Source organism: Periophthalmus magnuspinnatus, chromosome 16, assembly GCF_009829125.3.
Source record: "Periophthalmus magnuspinnatus isolate fPerMag1 chromosome 16, fPerMag1.2.pri, whole genome shotgun sequence".
NCBI classification, from domain to species: domain Eukaryota; kingdom Metazoa; phylum Chordata; class Actinopteri; order Gobiiformes; family Gobiidae; genus Periophthalmus; species Periophthalmus magnuspinnatus.
The window spans coordinates 28,516,980-28,539,023 of NC_047141.1; the positions used below are offsets into that span (position 1 = coordinate 28,516,980).

Genomic DNA, 22,044 nt, shown 5'->3' on the forward strand with positions numbered 1-22,044 from the left:
GTGAAGGCTTCACAGCGGCACTAAAGACTTCATGGAGAGGAGAGACCCACGGGCGTGAGGTGAGGATGACAGGGGACAGTGGGGCGCGCTGTGGGGCTCAGGGACTCAAAGGTCACGTTTCTGTAGCTGCTTCTACTGCACGTTCTCTCTGATGTGGTGTAGCTCCAGACTATAGCGTCCCTGGTTAGGGTCACGCGCAGCCCTCTGCCATGGACGGGGTAGCAGGAGGAGTGGCCACCCCGGTCAGCGCAGCGGGTTCCACAGGGGACACCCTCCCGCGGAAAAACGGGGAGTCAAAGCGGCGCAGTAAAGGCAGCCTGCCCTCTCCGGGCTACCGCCTGTCCCAGGCCTCTCTAGAGGGGGACAAGGACAGCACCTCCTCAGGGGGGCGCGGCCGCCGCCTGTCAATCATGAGCTCCTCCACTAGAGACGGCTTGACTTTCCGCTCAGCGGGTACCCCCACCACCCCAGCACCCCTGCCCCCACCCCCCTCCTCCCACCCCCCTCCTCGATCTGTGGGTTTCGCCTCCAGAGCTGCCCTGGCCTCCACCTCCTCCACCGGGACAGGGGTCATGGTGGTGGCCACCGGCCCAGAGACCACCACTACCACAGCCTGCAACACCACAGCAGGCACCCCAGAGATGGTGGGCCCGTCCGGGCTGGGGGGCTTCGGCATGGGCCTGGACGGGGAGGACTACAGCAACTCCAACCAGAGCACCTTCATCCAGAGGCAGTTTGGAGCCATGCTGCTGCCCGGGGTCAACAAATTCAGCCTGCGAATGTTCGGCTCCCACAAGGCAGTGGCCATGGAGCAGGAGAGACTCAAGTCGGCCGGCTCCTGGATCATTCACCCGTACAGCGATTTCAGGTACTGCTCTGATCGCTCTGATCCTGATGAATACACACACAAGCCACTTTAGCAAATAAAACACACCTCATATTTGAGCATGAAAGCTGAAAGGATGCTCAATGTGCCGGGCTCATTCAGGGGTAATGACACACTTAGACCAGACCTGAGAGGAGCCACCAATAAGACCAGAGGCACAGAGGAGGGCCGCACAAGACACAGAATATAGAGAAACAATTACTGCTGTCGAAAAGATGGTTAGAATAATGGAGAGAGGATAGGAGCACATGAAAGGTTAAAATGAGGATGGAGAGTCCTTTGGGGCATGACGGAGCCGGAGGGAGGAGTGTGTATTTAAAGGCCACTATAAAGGTGCCATGTCTTCTGAAAGGGCTGCAGATCAGGAGGAGGGAGCTGTGCCCGGGGCCTCATGTTTGCATAAGATTAACTGTTTGAGGACGACTGGACGAGAGGAGATGAGGAGATCAGTTTAGGCTAACAAAAGTCTTATTTGAACAACACTGGCCTCGGGTGGTGGTCAGGACTGGCTCAAAGGAATCATTATTTGACTTAGATATTACCTAATGATGAGAGTGTGATATTATAAAGTTCTAATTATGCAGAACAGAAAAAGAACATCCAATCAAGATAAAAAGGACTTCAATCTTGCTTATATGATCTGATTAGTCTGGATAATTTGATTTCTTTGAGTCTATTTCCAACTGTTTTTCAGTCAGCGGGTAGGTCATGTTTAGGCAACAAAACAGCTCAGAAATAAAATCCTTCATTCATCCAGACGCATTTGTAAGACGATCTAAGCCTACTTGACTAACTAGATTCTATCAAAAGACACTGAGGAGGTGGGTTAAGTGTCTTGCCCAAGGACACAATGACAGTAATTATCCGTGGGAGCTGAAATCGCATCGCCAAACTGTAGGTCAATGGATGCGACCGCTCAACCGATGATGTTTACGTCAGGCAGGATTTGAATTATCGGCAATTTTCGGACACTGACTGAGCTACTGTCGCCATCTTGTTGTCGTACTTGTAGTTTAAACCTCTACAAACATACTCCAAAGTGCACAGGACTCTTATATTGTTGTATTTGTATTTGCTCAAACGTTAACGCTCCTGAAGTCGCTGGAGTTGTTTTCAAATTGCACTCAGAACACAATCTTTTCAGCATATATTGGACATCTTTTCACACCCTCAGTCCTTATACATTTGCTAGAATTTGGCAGTATTTGCGTGTATTCTTTGCCGTCTCATCCTCACATAGTATCAGTGAGGGATAAGGCTCTGAGGTGGACAGCACAGGGAGAGCCAGGTCTTGTAACAATAGAGGATTTGATCCCCATGGCTCCTGTCCCACTTCTGTCCCATCAGACCCACGCTTCATATTGTCTGTCTGTCAATCTGACTCAATCTCATAATTGCTCACACGGTGCAGCTCATAAGCGTCTGTGATGTTTTGAATGGGATGCCAGAGCCGAGGCCGTGCTCTCAATTTCACCTGTGGATCTTTATACAAATCGTTCAAACACGGCTCTTTGGAAGGAGAATTACAAATGCTTATAGATTAATTATGCAGACTGTCTAAATTATGCACGTTAAGTATCTGTGTTGCATTATTCAACAGATTAAGATTTTGGTTAAACACTTGTAGGGCTGTCAGTCTTTTGTACTTTAGTCAATCAATGGACTGTATATGTAAACAGACGGGGTTAAACTGCTTCCAGCTCCCTCGACTCTGACTACAGTTCACTTTCTATTGAAAAACCCTCGCCTCTCTCTCTGTAACCGCTGCTGTCAGACTCGTCGTTTTGGTCTTAAAATGTTCATTAATAACAGACAAATCGGGCAACTTCTTTCCTCGGGGTGTGATCCTTGTGCAGTAATCCGAAGAACAGCGGTTTGAATCCTGCTTTCAACATAAACGTCATTGGTTGAGCGGTCAGATCCACTTCCAGCTCCTACAAAAGATTGAATTTTCAGTTCTTAGGGTCAACATGAGATCCTTCTGCCATGAACCATGTAAATAATGTTGATATGCTGATGTTGTTGTTAGCAAAGCTCGCTCTGGCATTTGAAAGTTGTGAAAAAAACAAACATATAAATTCATCACGGTGAATGATTAAGGTGCAAAAGTGTTGGGAAATACACTTGGACCACTGTAAAGTTCTATATTAAAAGCAACTAGTTCTGTTTTGCATGTTTTTAAGACAGATATATCACCTACAATAAAGGTAGGATTCCAGATGTTTGTTTTTTTTTCTCATCTTTTAGTCATTGAGTGTTGACGTTTCAGGTTTAGATCAATAGATGAGATTTTTGCTTTGTGGTTCTTGCTTTAATTTGGCAGGTATCATTTCAATTTTTTTCATTTCGTCTCCTGAACATGTTTAAAATGTACACTGTGATCTGACTACTCTACATTATTTATCAGAAATGTAGCCCTGTTGCTGGATTTCAGATGAATATCCTATGATAAATTGAATATTTTTAAAATGCAGACTTCTGTTGTAATGTGGCGAGTTCTAGGGTCTAGTAGTAAATAATAAAATTGATCAGATTTAACACTTGAGCATTTACTTTTTGGATATTTCACGGCAAAGTACAATGTCATCAATATGAAAAACTGTCTCCTGACCCCCATCTTGTCTCACATGATCATTATTAGCATCATTAGCTATTATATGTAAGCATTAAACAGCAGGGATGTGTGTGTTATGCAGTTTTAACGCATCACGACGAGCAGCGTAATAGTGTTTTTCTCCATAAAGTGCATTAAAACTGGATAATGCACAGCTCCAAGTTGTTTAATGCGTTGTTGCCACGGTTACAAACTAAAACGTTGATGGAGTCGGAAGCGTGTCCATGATCACTTCCTATTTGGGACATGGCGGCGACTAGCGCGTTATATTTATATATAGCGTGTATGGTATTAATGCAGGGCAGTGGGCTGTGTGTAACATAATGGAGTTTCAACACTAACCTGATTTTTTATGTGGCCCATTATTACAGATTCACTCATAAACTCACTCTCCCCTCACCTCATTAAGACAGAAAGCATCACATAAAAGAGGAGGAGGAGAGACAGGAGAGACAGGGCAGAGACAGGGCAGAGACAGTGCAGAGACAAAGCAGAGACAGGACAGAGACAGGACAGAGACAGAGCAGAGACAAAGCAGAGACAGAGCAGAGACAGGGCAGAGACAGGGCAGAGACAGAGCAGAGACAGAGCAGAGACAGAGCAGAGACAAAGCAGAGACAGGGCAGAGATAACACAGAGACAACACAGAGATGGGGCAGAGATAATACAGAGACAAAGCAGAGACAGAGCAGAGACAGAGCAGAGACAGAGCAGAGACAAAGCAGAAACAAAGCAGAGACAGGGCAGAGATAACACAGAGACAACACAGAGATGGGGCAGAGATAATACAGAGATAATACAGAGACAGAGCAGAGACAGAGCAGAGACAGGGCAGAGACAGAGCAGAGACAGGGCAGAGACAGGGCAGAGACAGGGCAGAGATGGGGCAGAGATAATACAGAGACAGAGCAGGTAGAGAGCAGAGACAGAGCAGAGACAGGGCAGAGACAGGGCAGAGACAGAGCAGAGACAGTAGAGACGTGATTAAGGAAAAGATGGACAGCTTTGGGAGTCGTGCTCGAGTGAAGTTGGTGGTAATATCTGTAATGGGAGAGATTGATCAGATGAGTGGCTGTTGCTGTGGCTCTTGTTTGTCTGACTCGTCTGACACAGAGACTGATGGAAAAACCCACAAACTGCAACAAAGAAATGATATATATGACTTAAAATGGTCCATAGTCGCGATTTTACACCTTCAATTGATCTCGTTTCAAACACTTGAGCTCAGAATATGTCACGTTTTTGACTAGTTTTGACTAGAATTATTTAGTTTGTAGGTCTACTTTTTTATTTTGAGTGGGGGGTGGGGCTTGTGCTACAACACTGTAAAAAATTATGATCTAGATAATTTTATTTAATTCAGATTACTTCTTGTTTTTGATGAGTTATGACTCGATTTATTTAGTTATTTAGGTCAGTATTTCAATATTTATTTTAATAATTTTTTTGGCTTGAACAAAAAAGGGCTGGATATGTTTAAATTAGAGTGTGATCAATTTAGATCCTTAAATTTCAAATTATTTACCAACTTTTTCTTATGCCAAACTTCGTCAACTAGCGAGCCAAAAAAAAACAAAACAAAACATTAAATTATAAATAAGTAAGCAAGTAAATAAGTAAATAAATCAATACATTTTCAAAAATAAATAAATAAAGAAAATAATAAAATAAAATAAAAAATGATAAAAAAAAAAATAAAATAAAAAATATTTAAAAATAAAATCTAATAAAATAAAATTAAAATTAAAATACAATCTAAAATAAAATAAAATCTAAAATAAAATGAAATAAAATGAAATAAAATGTCCTGTCAAAAAATGTGTAAATTTTGATCATGAAAGTTAAATTATTAAGCCACATTTTGAGGATGACAGAACGTCTTGGCTGCACTTACAATATTTTTTTAAGTGAAGTTGTGGAGCATGCCTGTGGAGTAACCAAATCAATGAACTTTTCCAGCAAACTAAATAATTCCTAACTACTTATACCAAGATTCACATTCTGAATTCAAATCACATTAACTCACGTAGTTAATTATTTTTGCAGAGAGTGAAGTAGGATGTGACATCTGGCCGGGGGAACCAATCATGAAACTCTTGGCCCCAATTCCAGTAGAATTAGTGTTGAGTTTGACAACAGCTGAGCGTCAGGAGAGGGTCAGAGCCTCCCCAGCACCTGTGCATGTTCATAATGGAATACTGATGAGGACGCAAGAGCAACCACTGATTGCATTTGCAAGTCAGAGGGAGAGCAGAAGTGACAGGGTTTGTGAGAGGCTTTTTGTACAGTGTGTTTGTGAATGAAAAGTGTAAACGAGAAAAGAGAGCGGGGTCAGAGGTCACCGTCAGGCTTCATGGGACTTTTTTATTTTTTATTTTTTTATTTATTTATTTATAGCGGACAGTGCATGTTGACCAACAGTAACTGTTTAACATGCCAGAATTATATTTATAATTATATTATAAAAACATTTGCAAGCATGGTTAAAAAGTAGAAAAGCATTAAGTCTTAAGAAGTGAATCATAGCGAAGAAAAATAATTAAAACAGACAGGTTATTGAGAACAGCATGCAATTAATAACAGTAAAAGATTATGTTAAAAAAGCACAAGAAAATAAACAAAGGGGCAATAAAAGATTTGTTAAAACAGAATTACAGAGAAGCACATGCAAAGGACAAACACTAGATGCCAGCAGCAGGAGTTTGGTGTTGACAGGTCTGATTTGTTAAAAGCCAACGTTTAAATTGAGACTTAAAGGAGCTGTATGTGGAGCTCTCCCTGATAATTGTAGGGATGCTGTTCCACCCTTTAGAAGCTCTAACAGAATAGGCTGATTGACCAAATGCTGTCTTTCTGAATGGAATCAGACAGTCTCCTCTTGAGGCTCCTCTATTGATGCGGTTTGAGCTTGATCTTAGGCTAACAAAGTCATTGAGCGGTGGAGGGGCGAGTCCATGTAAGATTTTATAAACAAAGCAGGCATCTGTGAATCTAATCAGATTCTCCCAACTTAAAATATTATATTTAGATAAGATGCTGCAGTGATGAAAGTGGCGTGTTTTTTTGTCTAGAACTTTGAGTGTCTGTTTATACAGTGATTGTAGTGGTCTGAGTGTGGTATGGTTGGCCTGGGAACGCAAACACTGCAAAAAATGACTGTCTTGCATAGGTAAAGATTTGAATTCTGAATGTTTTTTTTATTTTTTATTTTATATATGAAAAAAAAACAGTACAAAACATAACAGGACTTGACAAGAGATAGAAACGTGCAAAGGAGACAAAGAAATACAGACAAGAAAATTATAAAACTGGTACAAAGTAAAGGACAAGAAACAGGAATAAAACAATGATCAGAGCTTAGGATGGGTTGAGGGGGTGGGTTGTTGAGAGGGCGGGCTGGGGGTTTACAATGAGCTAATGTTTTATTATTGAGCAGGTAAAATGAATGAATGAATGAGTTTAATTATGTCTCTGGTTTTGACATTCAGTTTCAGGGTTGAGTCTTCATTCTCTTTTACTTATTTTTTCCTTTTCCTTCCTTCTTTTTTCCTCTTTTCCTTTCTCCCTTTCCTTTTCCCCCCTTCCCTTTTATTTCATCCATCCATTTTCTTCCGCTTATCCGGGGCCGGATCGCGGGGGCAGCAGTCTAAGCAGGGACTCCCAAACTTCCCTCACCCCAGACACATCCTCCAGCTCCTCCGGTGGGATCCAAAGGCGTTCCCAGGCCAGCCGAGAGACATAGTCCCTCCAGCTTGTCCTGGATCTTCCCCGGGGCCTTCTCCCGGTGGGACATGCCCAGAACACCTCCCTAGGGAGGCGTCCAGGAGGGTCCTGAGCAGATGCCCGAGCCACCTCAACTGGTTCCTCTCAACGCGTAGGAGCAGCGGCTCTACTCTGAGCTCCTCCCGTGTGACTGAGCTCCTCACCCTATCCCTAAGGGTGCGCCCGGCCACTCTGCAGAGGAAACCCATTTCGGCCGCTTGTATCCGCGATCTTGTCCTTTCGGTCATTACCCAGAGCTCATGACCATAGGTGAGGGTAGGAACGTAGATTGACCGGTAAATCGAGAGCTTCGCCTTCCGGCTCAGCTCCTTCTTCACCACAACGGACCGATACAGTGACCGCATCACTGTAGACGCTGCACCGATCCGCCTGTCAATCTCACGCTCCATCCTTCCCTCACTCGTGAACAAGACCCCGAGATACTTGAACTCCTCCACTTGGGGCAGAGACTCACCACCCACCCGGAGAGGGCAAACCACCTTTTTCCAGTCGAGAACCATGGCCTCGGATTTGGAGGAGCTGATTCTCATCCCAGCCGCTTCACACTCGGCTGCAAACCGCCCCAGTGCTGCAGGTCCTGGCTCAATGAAGCCATCAGGACAACATCATCCGCAAATAGCAGAGATGAAATCCTGTGGTTCCCGAACCAGACCCCCTCCGACCCCTGGCTGCGCCTAGAAATTCTGTCCATAAATATAATGAACAGAACCGGTGACAAAGGGCAGCCCTGGCGGAGTCCAACATGCACCGGGAACAGGTCTGACTTACTGCCGCCAATGCGAACACAGCTCCTGCTCCGGTCATACAGGGACCGGACAGCCCTTAGCAAAGAGCCCCGGACCCCATACTCCTGGAGCACCCCCCGACGGACACCACGAGGGACACGGTCGAATGCCTTCTCCAGATCCACAAAACACATGTGGACTGGTTGGGCATACTCCCATGAACCCTCGAGGACCCGATGGAGAGTATTGAGCTGGTCCAGTGTTCCACGACCAGGACGAAAACCACACTGCTCCTCCTGAATCCGAGGTTCGACTATCGGTCGGATTCTCCTCTCCAGTACCCTGGAATAGACCATACCGGGAAGGCTGAGGAATGTGATTCCCCTGTAATTTGAACACACCCTCCAGTCCCCCTTCTTATACAGAGGGACCACCACCCCAGTATGCCATTCCAGTGGTACTGTCCCCGACCGCCACGCGATGTTGCAGAGACGTGTCAGCCAAGACAGTCCCACAACATCCAGAGACTTGAGGTACTCGGGACGGATCTCGTCCACCCCCGGAGCCTTGCCACCGAGGAGCTTGCTAACCACCTCCGTGACTTCAGCCAGGGTGATGGACAAGTCCGCCTCTGGGTCCCCAGTCTCTGCTTCCTCCTCGGAAGACATGACGGGGGGATTGAGGAGATCCTCAAAGTATTCCTTCCACCGCCCGACAACATCCCCAGTCGAGGTCAGCAACTCTCCACCCGCACTGTAAACAGTGTTGGTGAAGCACTGCTTCCCCCTCCTGAGGCGTCGGACAGTTTGCCAGAATTTCTTTGAGGCCGTCCGATAGTCCTCCTCCATGGCCTCCCCGAACTCCTCCCAACCCCGAGTTTTTGCCTCTGCAACCGCATGAGCCGCAGCGCGCTTGGCCCGCCTGTACTCATCGGCTGCCTCAGGAGTCCCACGAGCCAAGAAGGCTCGATAGGACTCCTTCAGCTTGATGGCATCCCTTACTTCCGGTGTCCACCACCAGGTTCGGGGATTGCCGCCGCGACAAGCACCGCAGACCTCACGACCACAGCTACGAGCGGCCGCATCGACAACAGAGGTGGAGAACATGGCCCACTCGGAGTCCATGTCTCCAACCTACCCCGGGATCAGGGAGAAGCTCTCCCGGAGAGTTGAAGACCCCTCTGACAGAAGGCTCTGCCAGGCATTCCCAACAGACTCTTACAATACGCTTGGGTCTGCCAGGTCTGTCCGGCTTCTTCCTCCGCCAGCGGATCCAACTCACCACCAGGTGGTGACCCGAGTGTCCAAGACACGACAAGTCGAGACAAGACAAGTCGATCATCGACCTCCGACCAAGAGTGTCCTGGTGCCACGTGCACCGATGGACACCCTTGTGCTCGAACATGGTGTTTGTTATGGAGTCCAATAACAAAACACCACTCGGGTTCAGATCAGGGAGGCAGTTCTTCCCAATCACGTCCCTCCAGGTGTCACTGTCGTTACCCACATGGGCGTTGAAGTCCCCCAGGAGAACAACGGAGTCCCCAGTCGGTGCACTGTCTAGTACCCCTCCCAGGGACTCCAGGAAGGCCAGGTACTCTGCACTGCTGTTTGGCCCGTAGGCCGACACAACAGTGAGAGACCTGTCCCTGACCCGAAGGCGCAGGGACGTAACCCTCTCATTCACCGGAGTGAACCCCAACACGCAGCGGCTGAGCTGTGGGGCAATGAGCAAGCCCACACCAGCTCGCTGCCTCTCCCCGCAGGCAACGCCAGAGAAATGGAGAGTCCAGCCCCTCTCAAGAAGTTGGGTTCCAGAGCCCAAGCTGTGCATGGAGGCGAGGCCGACTATATCTAGTCGGTAACGCTCAACCTCCTGCACAAGCTCCGGCTCCTTCCCCCCCAGCAAGGTGACATTCCATGTCCCCAGAGCCAGTCTCCATGTCCAGAGATCCGGTCGTCGAGGCCCCCGCCTTCGACTGCTGCCCAGGTCTTCATGCACCGGCCCCTTACGGATCCTCTTTTGGGTGGTGGGTCCACATGAGGACGGCCCCACGTCACTCCTTCGGGCTGAGCCTGGCCGGGCCCCATGGGGAAAGGCCCAGCCACCAGGCGCTCACTGTCGAGCACCCACCCCAGGCCTGGCTCCAGGGTGGGGCCCCGGTAATGCCGGTCCGGGCAACGTAACTGGCCTTGATTTAATTTTCTTCATAAGGGGCTTCTGAACCACTCTTCGTCTGTCCCATCTCCCTGGACCTGTTTGCCATGGGTGACCCTACCAGGGGCATGAAGCCCCCGACAACATAGCTCCCAGGATCATTCGGGCACTCAAACCCCTCCCTGAACCGCCACCTTAACGTGGTGGAGGGGTTTGAGTGCCCGAATGAGTGTCCCTTTTATTTCTGAATGTTAATATGACTTTGATTTGAGCTGGGAATAACAGAGCTCGTCATGTTTCGATGTAATAAACGATATGAGTCATGATAAAATAATATGACAGTTTTGTTTTATGTGATGAACAGTATATTCCACATGACGTTCAGACACATAGATGACAATTATACTATTAAATACTATTAATTATACTATTAAATACTACTAAATACATTTGAACAACTGTATTTCTTTGTCAAACCTGCACCAACTTATAAAATACACACATTTTATTCATTATTTGTTATTAGGGCGATAGTAGCTCAGTTTGTAAAGTGTTTGTCCACTGATCTGAAGGTCGCCGGTTCGATATAAACATAATTGTAATAATCAATGCCATTCTAGCTCCTACAGATAAATGCTGTTGCTATTGTTGTGTCCTGGAGCAAGACACTTAACCCATCTCACCCCCAGTGTCTGTGTACACCGGTGTGAGAATGAGTGAGTGTTTTTTTTTTAATGTAAAGTGCCTTCGAGTGCCTTCAAAGTGGAAAATCGCCGCATAAAACTGTGACCGTTTGCCATTTATTAACTAAACAGTGAGTCTGACAAACGTTTTGCACTGACAAGCTTCGGTCTAAACAAGCAGCAGAACTGTGACAGCGCGGTCCTAATGTCATTTAGTAAAACAAACCAAAAATACTCGTGGAAATAGATGAATACAGCAGCTTAGCCCATAATATCAGCACTGTCTCCACATTAGGATCAGTGGCTGATTTGGATATTTAGCAGACCCTAGATTTGAGTATTTCAGTAGGTTGAATTCAATTGCTTGTATAAATTTGTTGTTGTTGCTTTATTTAGTTTAAATCACATGTGTCAAACTCAAGGCCTGGGGGCCAAATGCAGCCCGCCACATCATTTTATGTGGCCCGTGAGAAGGTAAATTAAAAGGCATGACTGTCATTTTAAAATAAGTCTATACTGCTTTATTATGTGCATTGACAATAAACTAATGAGACTTTCCCAGCAAGTGGAACTGAGAAATATTTGCAAATAATCATCACAAAATGTTCATGAAGAGGAAAATTGTTGGCATGGAAGGAAGTTGGAAGGAAGAAAGGTGAAGGTGAATAGAAGTTTGTGCTTTGAGAAGAAAAAACTATGTTTTTGTGTTATTTAACCAGTTAAAAAGGAATTACATTTATTTTACCTGACAATCGGTTATATTTAGTGACATTTATCCTGCCACACAGTTACATCTGGCCCTTGATGGCGGCCATTTTGCTGATGTGGCCCTCCGTAAAAATGAGTTTGATGCCCCTGGTTTAAATAAAAGAAATAAATCTGCTTTGTTAAGTGCTGAGATAACACTGGGTAACTTGCCTTTTAGCTTGAAATAAGAAGAAATGTGTTGATCAGAAACAATCCGCTACACAAACTATTCAAATGAAGATTAATATTTTAAATTCAGGTCATTTTAGCAAATCTAGATGTTGCTTTTCACAGGATTGTATTCAGTTTTTGTGTTGAGAGCACACTTGTATTACACAAAATGGATTCTTGTGTGTTTTAGCCGTGTTTATAATGCTGTTACCTCCTCAAAAATATATCTGGAGTTGTGTTTTTTTTTCATTCAAACATGTTTTAGTAACACTTTATTATTAGTCTGTACATCTCCAAAGCTCAAAATGCTCTGTTCCACCTTGTGATGTCATGTAGTGGTAGTTTTAATGTTATTTCAGTAGAGATTGACAGTTCCAGGGCTGAAATCATCCAAATGATTCTAGAAATGAAGGTGTGTGGACTTTAAAAACACAGTGGAGCACTTCCCGTATTACCACATGATGACATCACAAGGTGGAACAGAGTGTTTTCTGTTAGAGAGAAGAACTCAGCCTAAATATGCAGGGTTTGTGAGTTAAACATGTGAAACGAAACATAACTCCAGGTGTGTTTGTGATGAGGGAACAACATTATAACATAGCTCAGAAAACAGTGTGATACGGGCCGTTTCTTTTGTAGATAAAACTGTATATCGCTATGACACCTCAGCAATACATCAAACAATTAACAGTACATCAAATATAAGACTTAATGAGATCTCGCGGTGTCCTTTGGCGTGGCTGTCTTTTGTCATTCTGTACATTTCTCATTAGTAGAGATGCTGCAGCTGTCACACACTGAGGTCTGGTGCTGGTTAAGAGGAGTGCAGGTAATGTGCTTCGACAGGGACGGTATCACTCTTATGTCACTCTGCAGCACACACCGGCTCCTGTCCGGCTCTCACACGCTGCTCTGCAAAACACAATATTACTTGATTTAGCATTGATTATCTGACTTGTTGCAAGAAAAAAAAAAAAAAAAAAAAAAAAAGGCTAGTGAGCAGGACGTTACAGTAGACTGACCTACTGGAGACAAATGTAGGATAAGTCTCCCCAAGTCTGGGTTTAAACTGTATAAGTCTGGTTTAAACAGTATAAGTCTGGTTTAAACAGTATAAGTCTGGTTTAAACAGTATAAGTCTGGTTTAAACTGTATAAGTCTGGTTAAAACAGTATAAGTCTGGTTAAAACAGTATAAGTCTGGTTTAAACTGTATAAGTCTGGTTTAAACAGTACAAGTCTGGTTTGAACTGTATAAGTCTGGTTTAAACAGTATAAGTCTGGTTTAAACAGTATAACTCTGGTTTAAACAGTATGAGTCTGGTTTAAACAGTATAAGTCTGGTTTAAACAGTATAAGTCTGGTTTAAACTGGTTGTTTCTGAATATTTTTATTAAATTTTTTCAGAGCATTTAGAACGACTCTTCCGACATTAATCTGAACAAATACAGCACCGAGGAATGAACCCTCATTGTTCAGTGGTACTTTGAGACACATGGGTCAAATACTGAGTTTAATACCAGAGATGCCCCGAGCGTAAACACCATTAAAGGAAGTTTTTCAAAGACAGGGGACAGTATGTGATCTCCACAGACCTGACTAGTCCTGATTTCTTCCTGTGGGGCGATCTTAAAGAAAAGGTGTTTGTGAATAAACCTCAGACAGTAAACGACTTAAAACGTAATATCGAGGATCAAATAAGAGCCAAAAGCCTGGAAATGCTTTTAAATGTTATGAAAGTGTGTTGGATCGGGCTGTTCAGGGCAAAATCAAGAATGGTGGACACTTAAAAAAAACATTATTTAGTTTAAGTAGTGATAAGTTCAAGTGTAAGTGAACAATTATAACCATATATATTGCCAAAAATCTCAGGTTCTGTTTACCTACTGCTAAAACTTTGTGAGTGTAACTTTAGAATTACAGGAGCTACTGAAGATTTAAAGTAATCACTGAGAGAGACGACCAAGACTAAGATGCGTTTACAATGGTTCAAATTACACTACAATAATTAACTTAACTGTTATTATGATGCCAAATAGTTTTTTGTGCACAAAGCTCTCACTCGTGCTTCCTGTTCTGCTTCTGTATTGATTCTTATGATGCTTCAGGGTTAATCAGAGTAAAAATGCCTAAAACATAGAAAGAAAACGATTCAGTTCTTTTAAAAAATTAGATCCGGTTCCAGCCGTTCACGTTAAGGAACCGTTCGAAATAGCCAACTCGTTCACTATCATTTTCAGATTAAATCAATTTCCCAGTGTGTACTCACCCAGACAGTGTTACTTATCATGGTGGTTCTCTACTTGCTTGTCTCTGTGAAGATGTTATTGCAGTATAACATAAAAAGTATTCAGTATTTATCCCGTTGTGTGTTTATATTGCTCAAAAGGACCTTGAAGAAATTGTTGAAGAAAGCATTGTTACAGAGCTGACCTGGAACTTGTCCTGATGTCACCACCTGCTTGAGTCCTTGGAGACACTTTAATGTCGTACTGTGGAACACATAGACTGTTTATGTAAATGGACATCGCTAACCTGCTAGCCGCTGCAAACCAAATAGGAAATGAGCACGGGCGCGCTTCTGGCTCCATCAACTCTGACTCCAATTCATTTTATTTTGAAAAACTGCTCCTCTCTCTGAAACTGCTGCTGTCAGACTCGTCAGTTTGGTCTTAAAATGTTCATATTAACCCGCTCTACGTGATCCTGGGGTTTTTATTTCACCATTGTGTCTGTAAATCAAGATATGAACATTAATAACAGACAAATCAGGCTCCTTCTTTCCCCAAAGTTGCTCCCACATTAGCAACAGATTTAATTTCTAAATGAACTAAACGATCTTAAAACCAGTTGGAAATGAAATAGTGAAACAATCTTCTCATAGCTCTTCACTTCTCAAACTGTTCATACGTCAATTTCAATGAAGTCGGATGCTGTGTAAAACTAAAAGTAAAAATACAGAATACAATGATTTGCAAATCCTTACAAAGACATGATATTTAATGTTCAAACTGATAAACTTTATTGTTTTTATGCATATATTCACTCATTTTCAATTTGATGCCTGCAACATGTCCCAATAAAGCTGGGACAGGGGCAACAAAATAATGGGAAAGTTGAGGAATGCTTAAAATCCACCTGTTTGGAACATTCCACAGGTGATCAGGTTAACTGGAAACAGGTGAGTGTCATGAGCATCTCTGAAGAGCTCAGTCATTCACAACCAAAGATGGGGCAAGGTGTGAGCAAATAGTCCAACAGTCTCAGAACAACATTTCTCAACGTACAATTGCAAGGAATTTGGGGATTTAATCATCTACGGTCCATTATATCATCAAAAGATTTAGAGAATCTAGAGAAATGTCTGCATGTAAGCGACAAGGCCGAAAACCAACACTGAATGCCCGTGACCTTTGACCCCTCCGGCGGTACTGTATTAAAAATAGACATGAATGTGTAAAGGAGATTACCATATGGGCTCAGGAACACTAAAGGAAACCACAATTAGTGTCCTCAGTTCCCAAACGCTTATTGATTGTTGTTAAAAGGAAAGGTGATGTGATGCAGTGGTAAACATGCCCCTGTCCCAGCTTTATTGGAACATTTTGCAGGCATCAAGTTGAAAATAAGTGAATATTTCCATAAAAAACAAAGTTTATCAGTTTGAACATTAAATATCATGTCTTTGTAGTTGATTCAGTTAAATATAGGTTGAAAAGGATTTGCAAATCATTGTATTTAAGTTTTACACAGCGTCCCAACCAATGTTCCCTCAAATTTTTCACCAGTCTGAGCAAACACACAAACTCCTGTGAGCGACAGACGTGCGCACTGTGGTCACGCTGCATCACATCCATCCAAGTTAAATGGTTTATTAAGAGTCAAATTTACATTTTTGTTATAAAACTTTTAATTAAGTACTTTAGACACTTATACAATGAAAATGACAAAAATCTGGCTCATGACCTGTGTAGTATGTTAATGCTATTGGAAGTATAAATATTTCATTTCAACTATGGCAAAACATGAGCTTCCAACCAAACTAACTGTAAACTCCAATGTTGAAAACACACTTAATATTTTTATGATAAAGCTCTGACTTGTATTATGAATAAAAGCCATTGTGTGAAGCTTTAGCTTGATTTTTACAACTCACAACAAATTACATACATACCTTTTCACTAGACATGACCTTTTTTAACATTACCACACTGAAATAATTTTAATTTTCTATTGTATTATGTATTCCAATAATGAACTTATTGTATTTATGCTATTTATTATTTTTAACTTTTTAACACACACCCATCACCTAATTTCCATCAGGTTACAATAATAATGAATATTTACTGCAAATCAGTGTGACTTCTGCTGTTGCCTTTGAGAGACCAGTTCAGAAATGCAGGGCTTCCCCTTGGCAAGTCATGTCATTTTCACAGCAAAGTCTGTTCCTTTTCTTAGTTTTTATGTCATTTTATGTTTTAATGCCGTTCAAAGTGACAGTATTCAATGACCAATACACAGAGAGGAATCTGTATCTGCTCACCCAGCTGCTCTATTACTGTACATTTACATATATCAAAACACAATATATATAATGTGTATTTCTAAATAAAATATATTCAAAACAAGTGGTATGGGTCAAAATAAATATATATTTACAAACCACACACTGCAAACAGTGAACAAACACACACTGGAAACTAAGAACACACTGCACATGTGACAGTGTGACAGTCATTCTGTGACAGAGGTTGGAGGATCGAGTCCCGCTCAAAGCAACTTCTGTCATTGTGTCCTTAGTTTTGTCATTATGTCCTTAGGCAAGACACTTCACCAAAGCGGTGTGTGAGTGAATGATTGGTAGTCGGAGGGGGGGCATTAGCCAATGCTAATGCTAATGATTACACATAATACACATTTGACCCACAATTAAGTCAATAGCAGAATAAACCATGCTTACTGATCAGGAAAAGCATCCAGTCCATCAAATCATAATGTCCTCTGCTCCTGAGTCCACCATGAGATCTTCACTCGGTTCCATGAACCGCTCCGGGTCCGGGATGCCTCTAGTTTAACTTGTACAAACATCCACAGTGTCCTCGGTCACGTACTTCCTTTGTTTTGTCCATTTCGTCATGTTTAAAACGCAAAATGCTTCAAAACAGTGCGTAAAATTGCGCAATTACGCGTGCGTAATTTTACACGCGGATCTTTGCCCGAGGGCAGGGCCGTCGGAACCTTAAGGGGTTAAACACTTAGCATCATTAGCGAGTCTTTACTCCACATCAGCCACATCGGTCACATCGGCTAAAACTCTGGTAGCGGCCCATGAGGACGCCTGTCAATGGCGTTGATAAGCTGCGCAAATACGTATGTGAATCACATAAATGGCTGGAGCAGCTCGTCCCCGGTCACACTCACTGACTCACATTGAAAAATAGCGCAGAATGAATTGTTGTGTGTTTATTTTATTTTCAACTCCAGTTTGATTTTTTTTTGTGCGCAGCACAGATTTTCTGTGCGCGGAGACTGTCAGCAGTGCGCAATTGCGCACGCACGCAGTTTGGAGGGAACAGTGGTCACATGACTATAACCCTGTCTCCATAGCAACATGTGTGACGTCACAAAGTCCTTTGAGTCAAAGCTTGAAATAAAATCAAAACTCAACACCCTATAGAGATCGACATGCAAGACTTAGACACTACTTTCTACAGTGATACTACTTTCTACAGTGATACTACTTGAAGAAATATGTTTAAAATATTCAAATCAAAAGAAAGAGACATACGGCAGGAACTGGAAATTGCCAAGGCCCATATCAATGAGGCAAAGAGGGCTTATGATGCAGAAGTTGAGAGGAACCGCCAAACTATCCTCAGGCACCAAGAAGCTTTGGAGATTTTGGAGAGAAGGTCTGAAGAAGCAGAGAGGAGGTGCCAAGAGAAGCAGGCCAGAAATGCCCAGCTTAGGGAGAAACTGAAGAAGAAAAAACAGGAGAACTCCATTCTGAAAAATGATGAACTGAGGATTTTAATGGAGAAAGAGGCTCAGCAGAACATCATCATTTCTTTACAGAGAGAGCTGGACCAGGTCAATGAGGAGAAGTTCAGACTGAAAAAGCAAGCCCAACAGTTGAGGACTCAAAACAGCAGTCTGAACAGTAGCAACTCTGAGTTCATAGAAGCCCTGGAGAAGGCAAACAAGGCTTATGCTAAAATTAAACTGAAGCTGCAAACATTGAAGAGGGACCACAAGACAAAGCTGAAGGACTTGAACACGGCTCATGAAAATATTCGGGATGAGTTGCATTCAAAAACAACGGCAAACAGGCAGATATCTGAAGCTCTGCAAAATACCAAGGCAGAGCTAGAGATCACCAAGAAATTACAGGAGAAGCAAGACCAAAAGACATCCCAATTAATAGAAGAGATGAGAAAATTGAGGGAAGAGATGGACATTTTGCAGACTAAATTTAATGAGGAGGCTAGCAAAACAGCAAACCTTTTAGAAAGTCTCGATAAAAAGAACCAAGAGAATGCTAATTTGAAATGGGAGCTGCTAACACTCAAAAGGGACCATAAGAAAACAATTGAGGACATGAATGCTGCTCATAAAGTTCAACAGGAGGAATGGGAGTCAAAAATTATGGTGAGCAGGTGGATTTCTGAAAAGAAGAAAAACCTTAAAGCAGAACTGGAGACCACCAAAAACAAACTACAGGCAGAGCAGAGCAGCAAATCATACCTCTTGGAAGAGATGGAAAGACTGATGAAAGAGGAGAAAGAGAGAGCAGAGAGGCAAAGGAGCGAGAGAGCTGAGGAAGAGAGGGAGAGAAATGAAGGAGAGGACTGAACGTTGAGAGAAAGAGAGTATAGGGGTGAGAAAGGAGAGAACTGAAGGTGGACTGATGTAGATTAACCATTGTCCACACCCTGGGTATAATTTGCCACAAATTGTACACAGGGTGGTAAAGTGGTTTTTTTCTTTAGTTTTTTTTTGTTTCTTTAACCCAATCTGTCCTTCAGTCAATTACTGTCTCAAATCCCTCATCTCAATTAGTTTACTTCCCAAAACAAAACAAAAAAAAACTTTGCAGCTCCTGTGAATGAGTAAAGATAAACGAGTAACTAACAAACTAACTGAGACACAGAGACAAAATGGCATACTAGCCACACAGGCCAGCAGCCATGAGCAGGTAAGTTGAATACTTTAATAAGCTGTTGTTTTGATGCTGCTGTTGTATATATTTTCTACCTCTAAGTATTTTATTTTATTTTTAAGCATATCTTTTTTTAACTTTGTTCATGCCCTTATTTGTATTTATTCAGTGTGTTTTTATGTTGCACTTCATCACCACAGTAAGTTTTTAGTTTGTGAGCTGTGTTCACTGACAATGGCAATAAAAGTCTTCTGATTCTGAATCAACTTAATTCTTGCTTTAAAAATACCCTAAAACAAGTTTCACATTGACCCTATGTAGTAGTTTACCACTCACGATTGCCATTAGCATCGCGTTAGCATCACATTGGTGTCACCTTTTGACAAACACGAACCGCTCCGGGTCCGGGATGCCTCTAGTTTAACTTGTACAAACATCCACAGTGTCCTCGGTCACGTACTTCCTTTGTTTTGTCCATTTCGTCATGTTTAAAACGCAAAATGCTTCAAAACAGTGCGTAAAATTGCGCAATTACGCGTGCGTAATTTTACACGCGGATCTTTGCCCGAGGGCAGGGCCGTCGGAACCTTAAGGGGTTAAACACTTAGCATCATTAGCGAGTCTTTACTCCACATCAGCCACATCGGTCACATCGGCTAAAACTCTGGTAGCGGCCCATGAGGACGCCTGTCAATGGCGTTGATAAGCTGCGCAAATACGTATGTGAATCACATAAATGGCTGGAGCAGCTCGTCCCCGGTCACACTCACTGACTCACATTGAAAAATAGCGCAGAATGAATTGTTGTGTGTTTATTTTATTTTCAACTCCAGTTTGATTTTTTTTTGTGCGCAGCACAGATTTTCTGTGCGCGGAGACTGTCAGCAGTGCGCAATTGCGCACGCACGCAGTTTGGAGGGAACAGTGGTCACATGACTATAACCCTGTCTCCATAGCAACATGTGTGACGTCACAAAGTCCTTTGAGTCAAAGCTTGAAATAAAATCAAAACTCAACACCCTATAGAGATCGACATGCAAGACTTAGACACTACTTTCTACAGTGATACTACTTGAAGAAATATGTTCAAAATATTCAAATCAAAAGAAAGAGCCATACGGCAGGAACTGGAAATTGCCAAGGCCCATATCAATGAGGCAAAGAGGGCTTATGATGCAGAAGTTGAGAGGAACCGCCAAACTATCCTCAGGCACCAAGCAGCTTTGGAGATTTTGGAGAGAAGGTCTGAAGAAGCAGAGAGGAGGTGCCAAGAGAAGCAGGCCAGAAATGCCCAGCTTAGGGAGAAACTGAAGAAGACAAAACAGGAGAACTCCATTCTGAAAAATGATGAACTGAGGATTTTAATGGAGAAAGAGGCTCAGCAGAACATCATCATTTCTTTACAGAGAGAGCTGGACCAGGTCAATGAGGAGAAGTTCAGACTGAAAAAGCAAGTCCAACAGTTGAGGACTCAAAACAGCAGTCTGAACAGTAGCAACTCTGAGTTCATAGAAGCCCTGGAGAAGGCAAACAAGGCTTATGCTAAAATTAAACTGAAGCTGCAAACATTGAAGAGGGACCACAAGACAAAGCTGAAGGACTTGAACACGGCTCATGAAAATATTCGGGATGAGTTGCATTCAAAAACAACGGCAAACAGGCAGATATCTGAAGCTCTGCAAAATACCAAGGCAGAGCTAGAGATCACCAAGAAATTACAGGAGAAGCAAGACCAAAAGACATCCCAATTAATAGAAGAGATGAGAAAATTGAGGGAAGAGATGGACATTTTGCAGACTAAATTTAATGAGGAGGCTAGCAAAACAGCAAACCTTCAAGAAAGTCTCGATAAAAAGAACCAAGAGAATGCTAATTTGAAATGGGAGCTGCTAACACTCAAAAGGGACCATAAGAAAACGATTGAGGACATGAATGCTGCTCATAAAGTTCAACAGGAGGAATGGGAGTCAAAAATTATGGTGAGCAGGTGGATTTCTGAAAAGAAGAAAAACCTTAAAGCAGAACTGGAGACCACCAAAAACAAACTACAGGCAGAGCAGAGCAGCAAATCATACCTCTTGGAAGAGATGGAAAGACTGATGAAAGAGGAGAAAGAGAGAGCAGAGAGGCAAAGGAGCGAGAGAGCTGAGGAAGAGAGGGAGAGAAATGAAGGAGAGGACTGAACGTTGAGAGAAAGAGAGTATAGGGGTGAGAAAGGAGAGAACTGAAGGTGGACTGATGTAGATTAACCATTGTCCACACCCTGGGTATAATTTGCCACAAATTGTACACAGGGTGGTAAAGTGGTTTTTTTCTTTAGTTTTTTTTTGTTTCTTTAACCCAATCTGTCCTTCAGTCAATTACTGTCTCAAATCCCTCATCTCAATTAGTTTACTTCCCAAAACAAAACAAAAAAAAACTTTGCAGCTCCTGTGAATGAGTAAAGATAAACGAGTAACTAACAAACTAACTGAGACACAGAGACAAAATGGCATACTAGCCACACAGGCCAGCAGCCATGAGCAGGTAAGTTGAATACTTTAATAAGCTGTTGTTTTGATGCTGCTGTTGTATATATTTTCTACCTCTAAGTATTTTATTTTATTTTTAAGCATATCTTTTTTTAACTTTGTTCATGCCCTTATTTGTATTTATTCAGTGTGTTTTTATGTTGCACTTCATCACCACAGTAAGTTTTTAGTTTGTGAGCTGTGTTCACTGACAATGGCAATAAAAGTCTTCTGATTCTGAATCAACTTAATTCTTGCTTTAAAAATACCCTAAAACAAGTTTCACATTGACCCTATGTAGTAGTTTACCACTCACGATTGCCATTAGCATCGCGTTAGCATCACATTGGTGTCACCTTTTGACAAACACGAACCGCTCCGGGTCCGGGATGCCTCTAGTTTAACTTGTACAAACATCCACAGTGTCCTCGGTCACGTACTTCCTTTGTTTTGTCCATTTCGTCATGTTTAAAACGCAAAATGCTTCAAAACAGTGCGTAAAATTGCGCAATTACGCATGCGTAATTTTACACGCGGATCTTTGCCCGAGGGCAGGGCCGTCGGAACCTTAAGGGGTTAAACACTTAGCATCATTAGCGAGTCTTTA

At 42.8% G+C, this 22,044-nt stretch overlaps 1 protein-coding gene across 1 annotated transcript in view; it reads left to right on the plus strand.

The window, feature by feature from the left end:
• The first annotated feature begins 209 nt into the window (after positions 1–209).
• Positions 210–22,044, plus strand: part of LOC117384257 (potassium/sodium hyperpolarization-activated cyclic nucleotide-gated channel 3) — a 44,364-nt gene continuing 22,529 nt past the window's right edge. The window contains exon 1 of the mRNA XM_033981543.2: positions 210–868. Coding sequence (XP_033837434.1) covers positions 210–868 — 659 coding nt within the window. The remainder of the gene's footprint in view (positions 869–22,044) is intronic.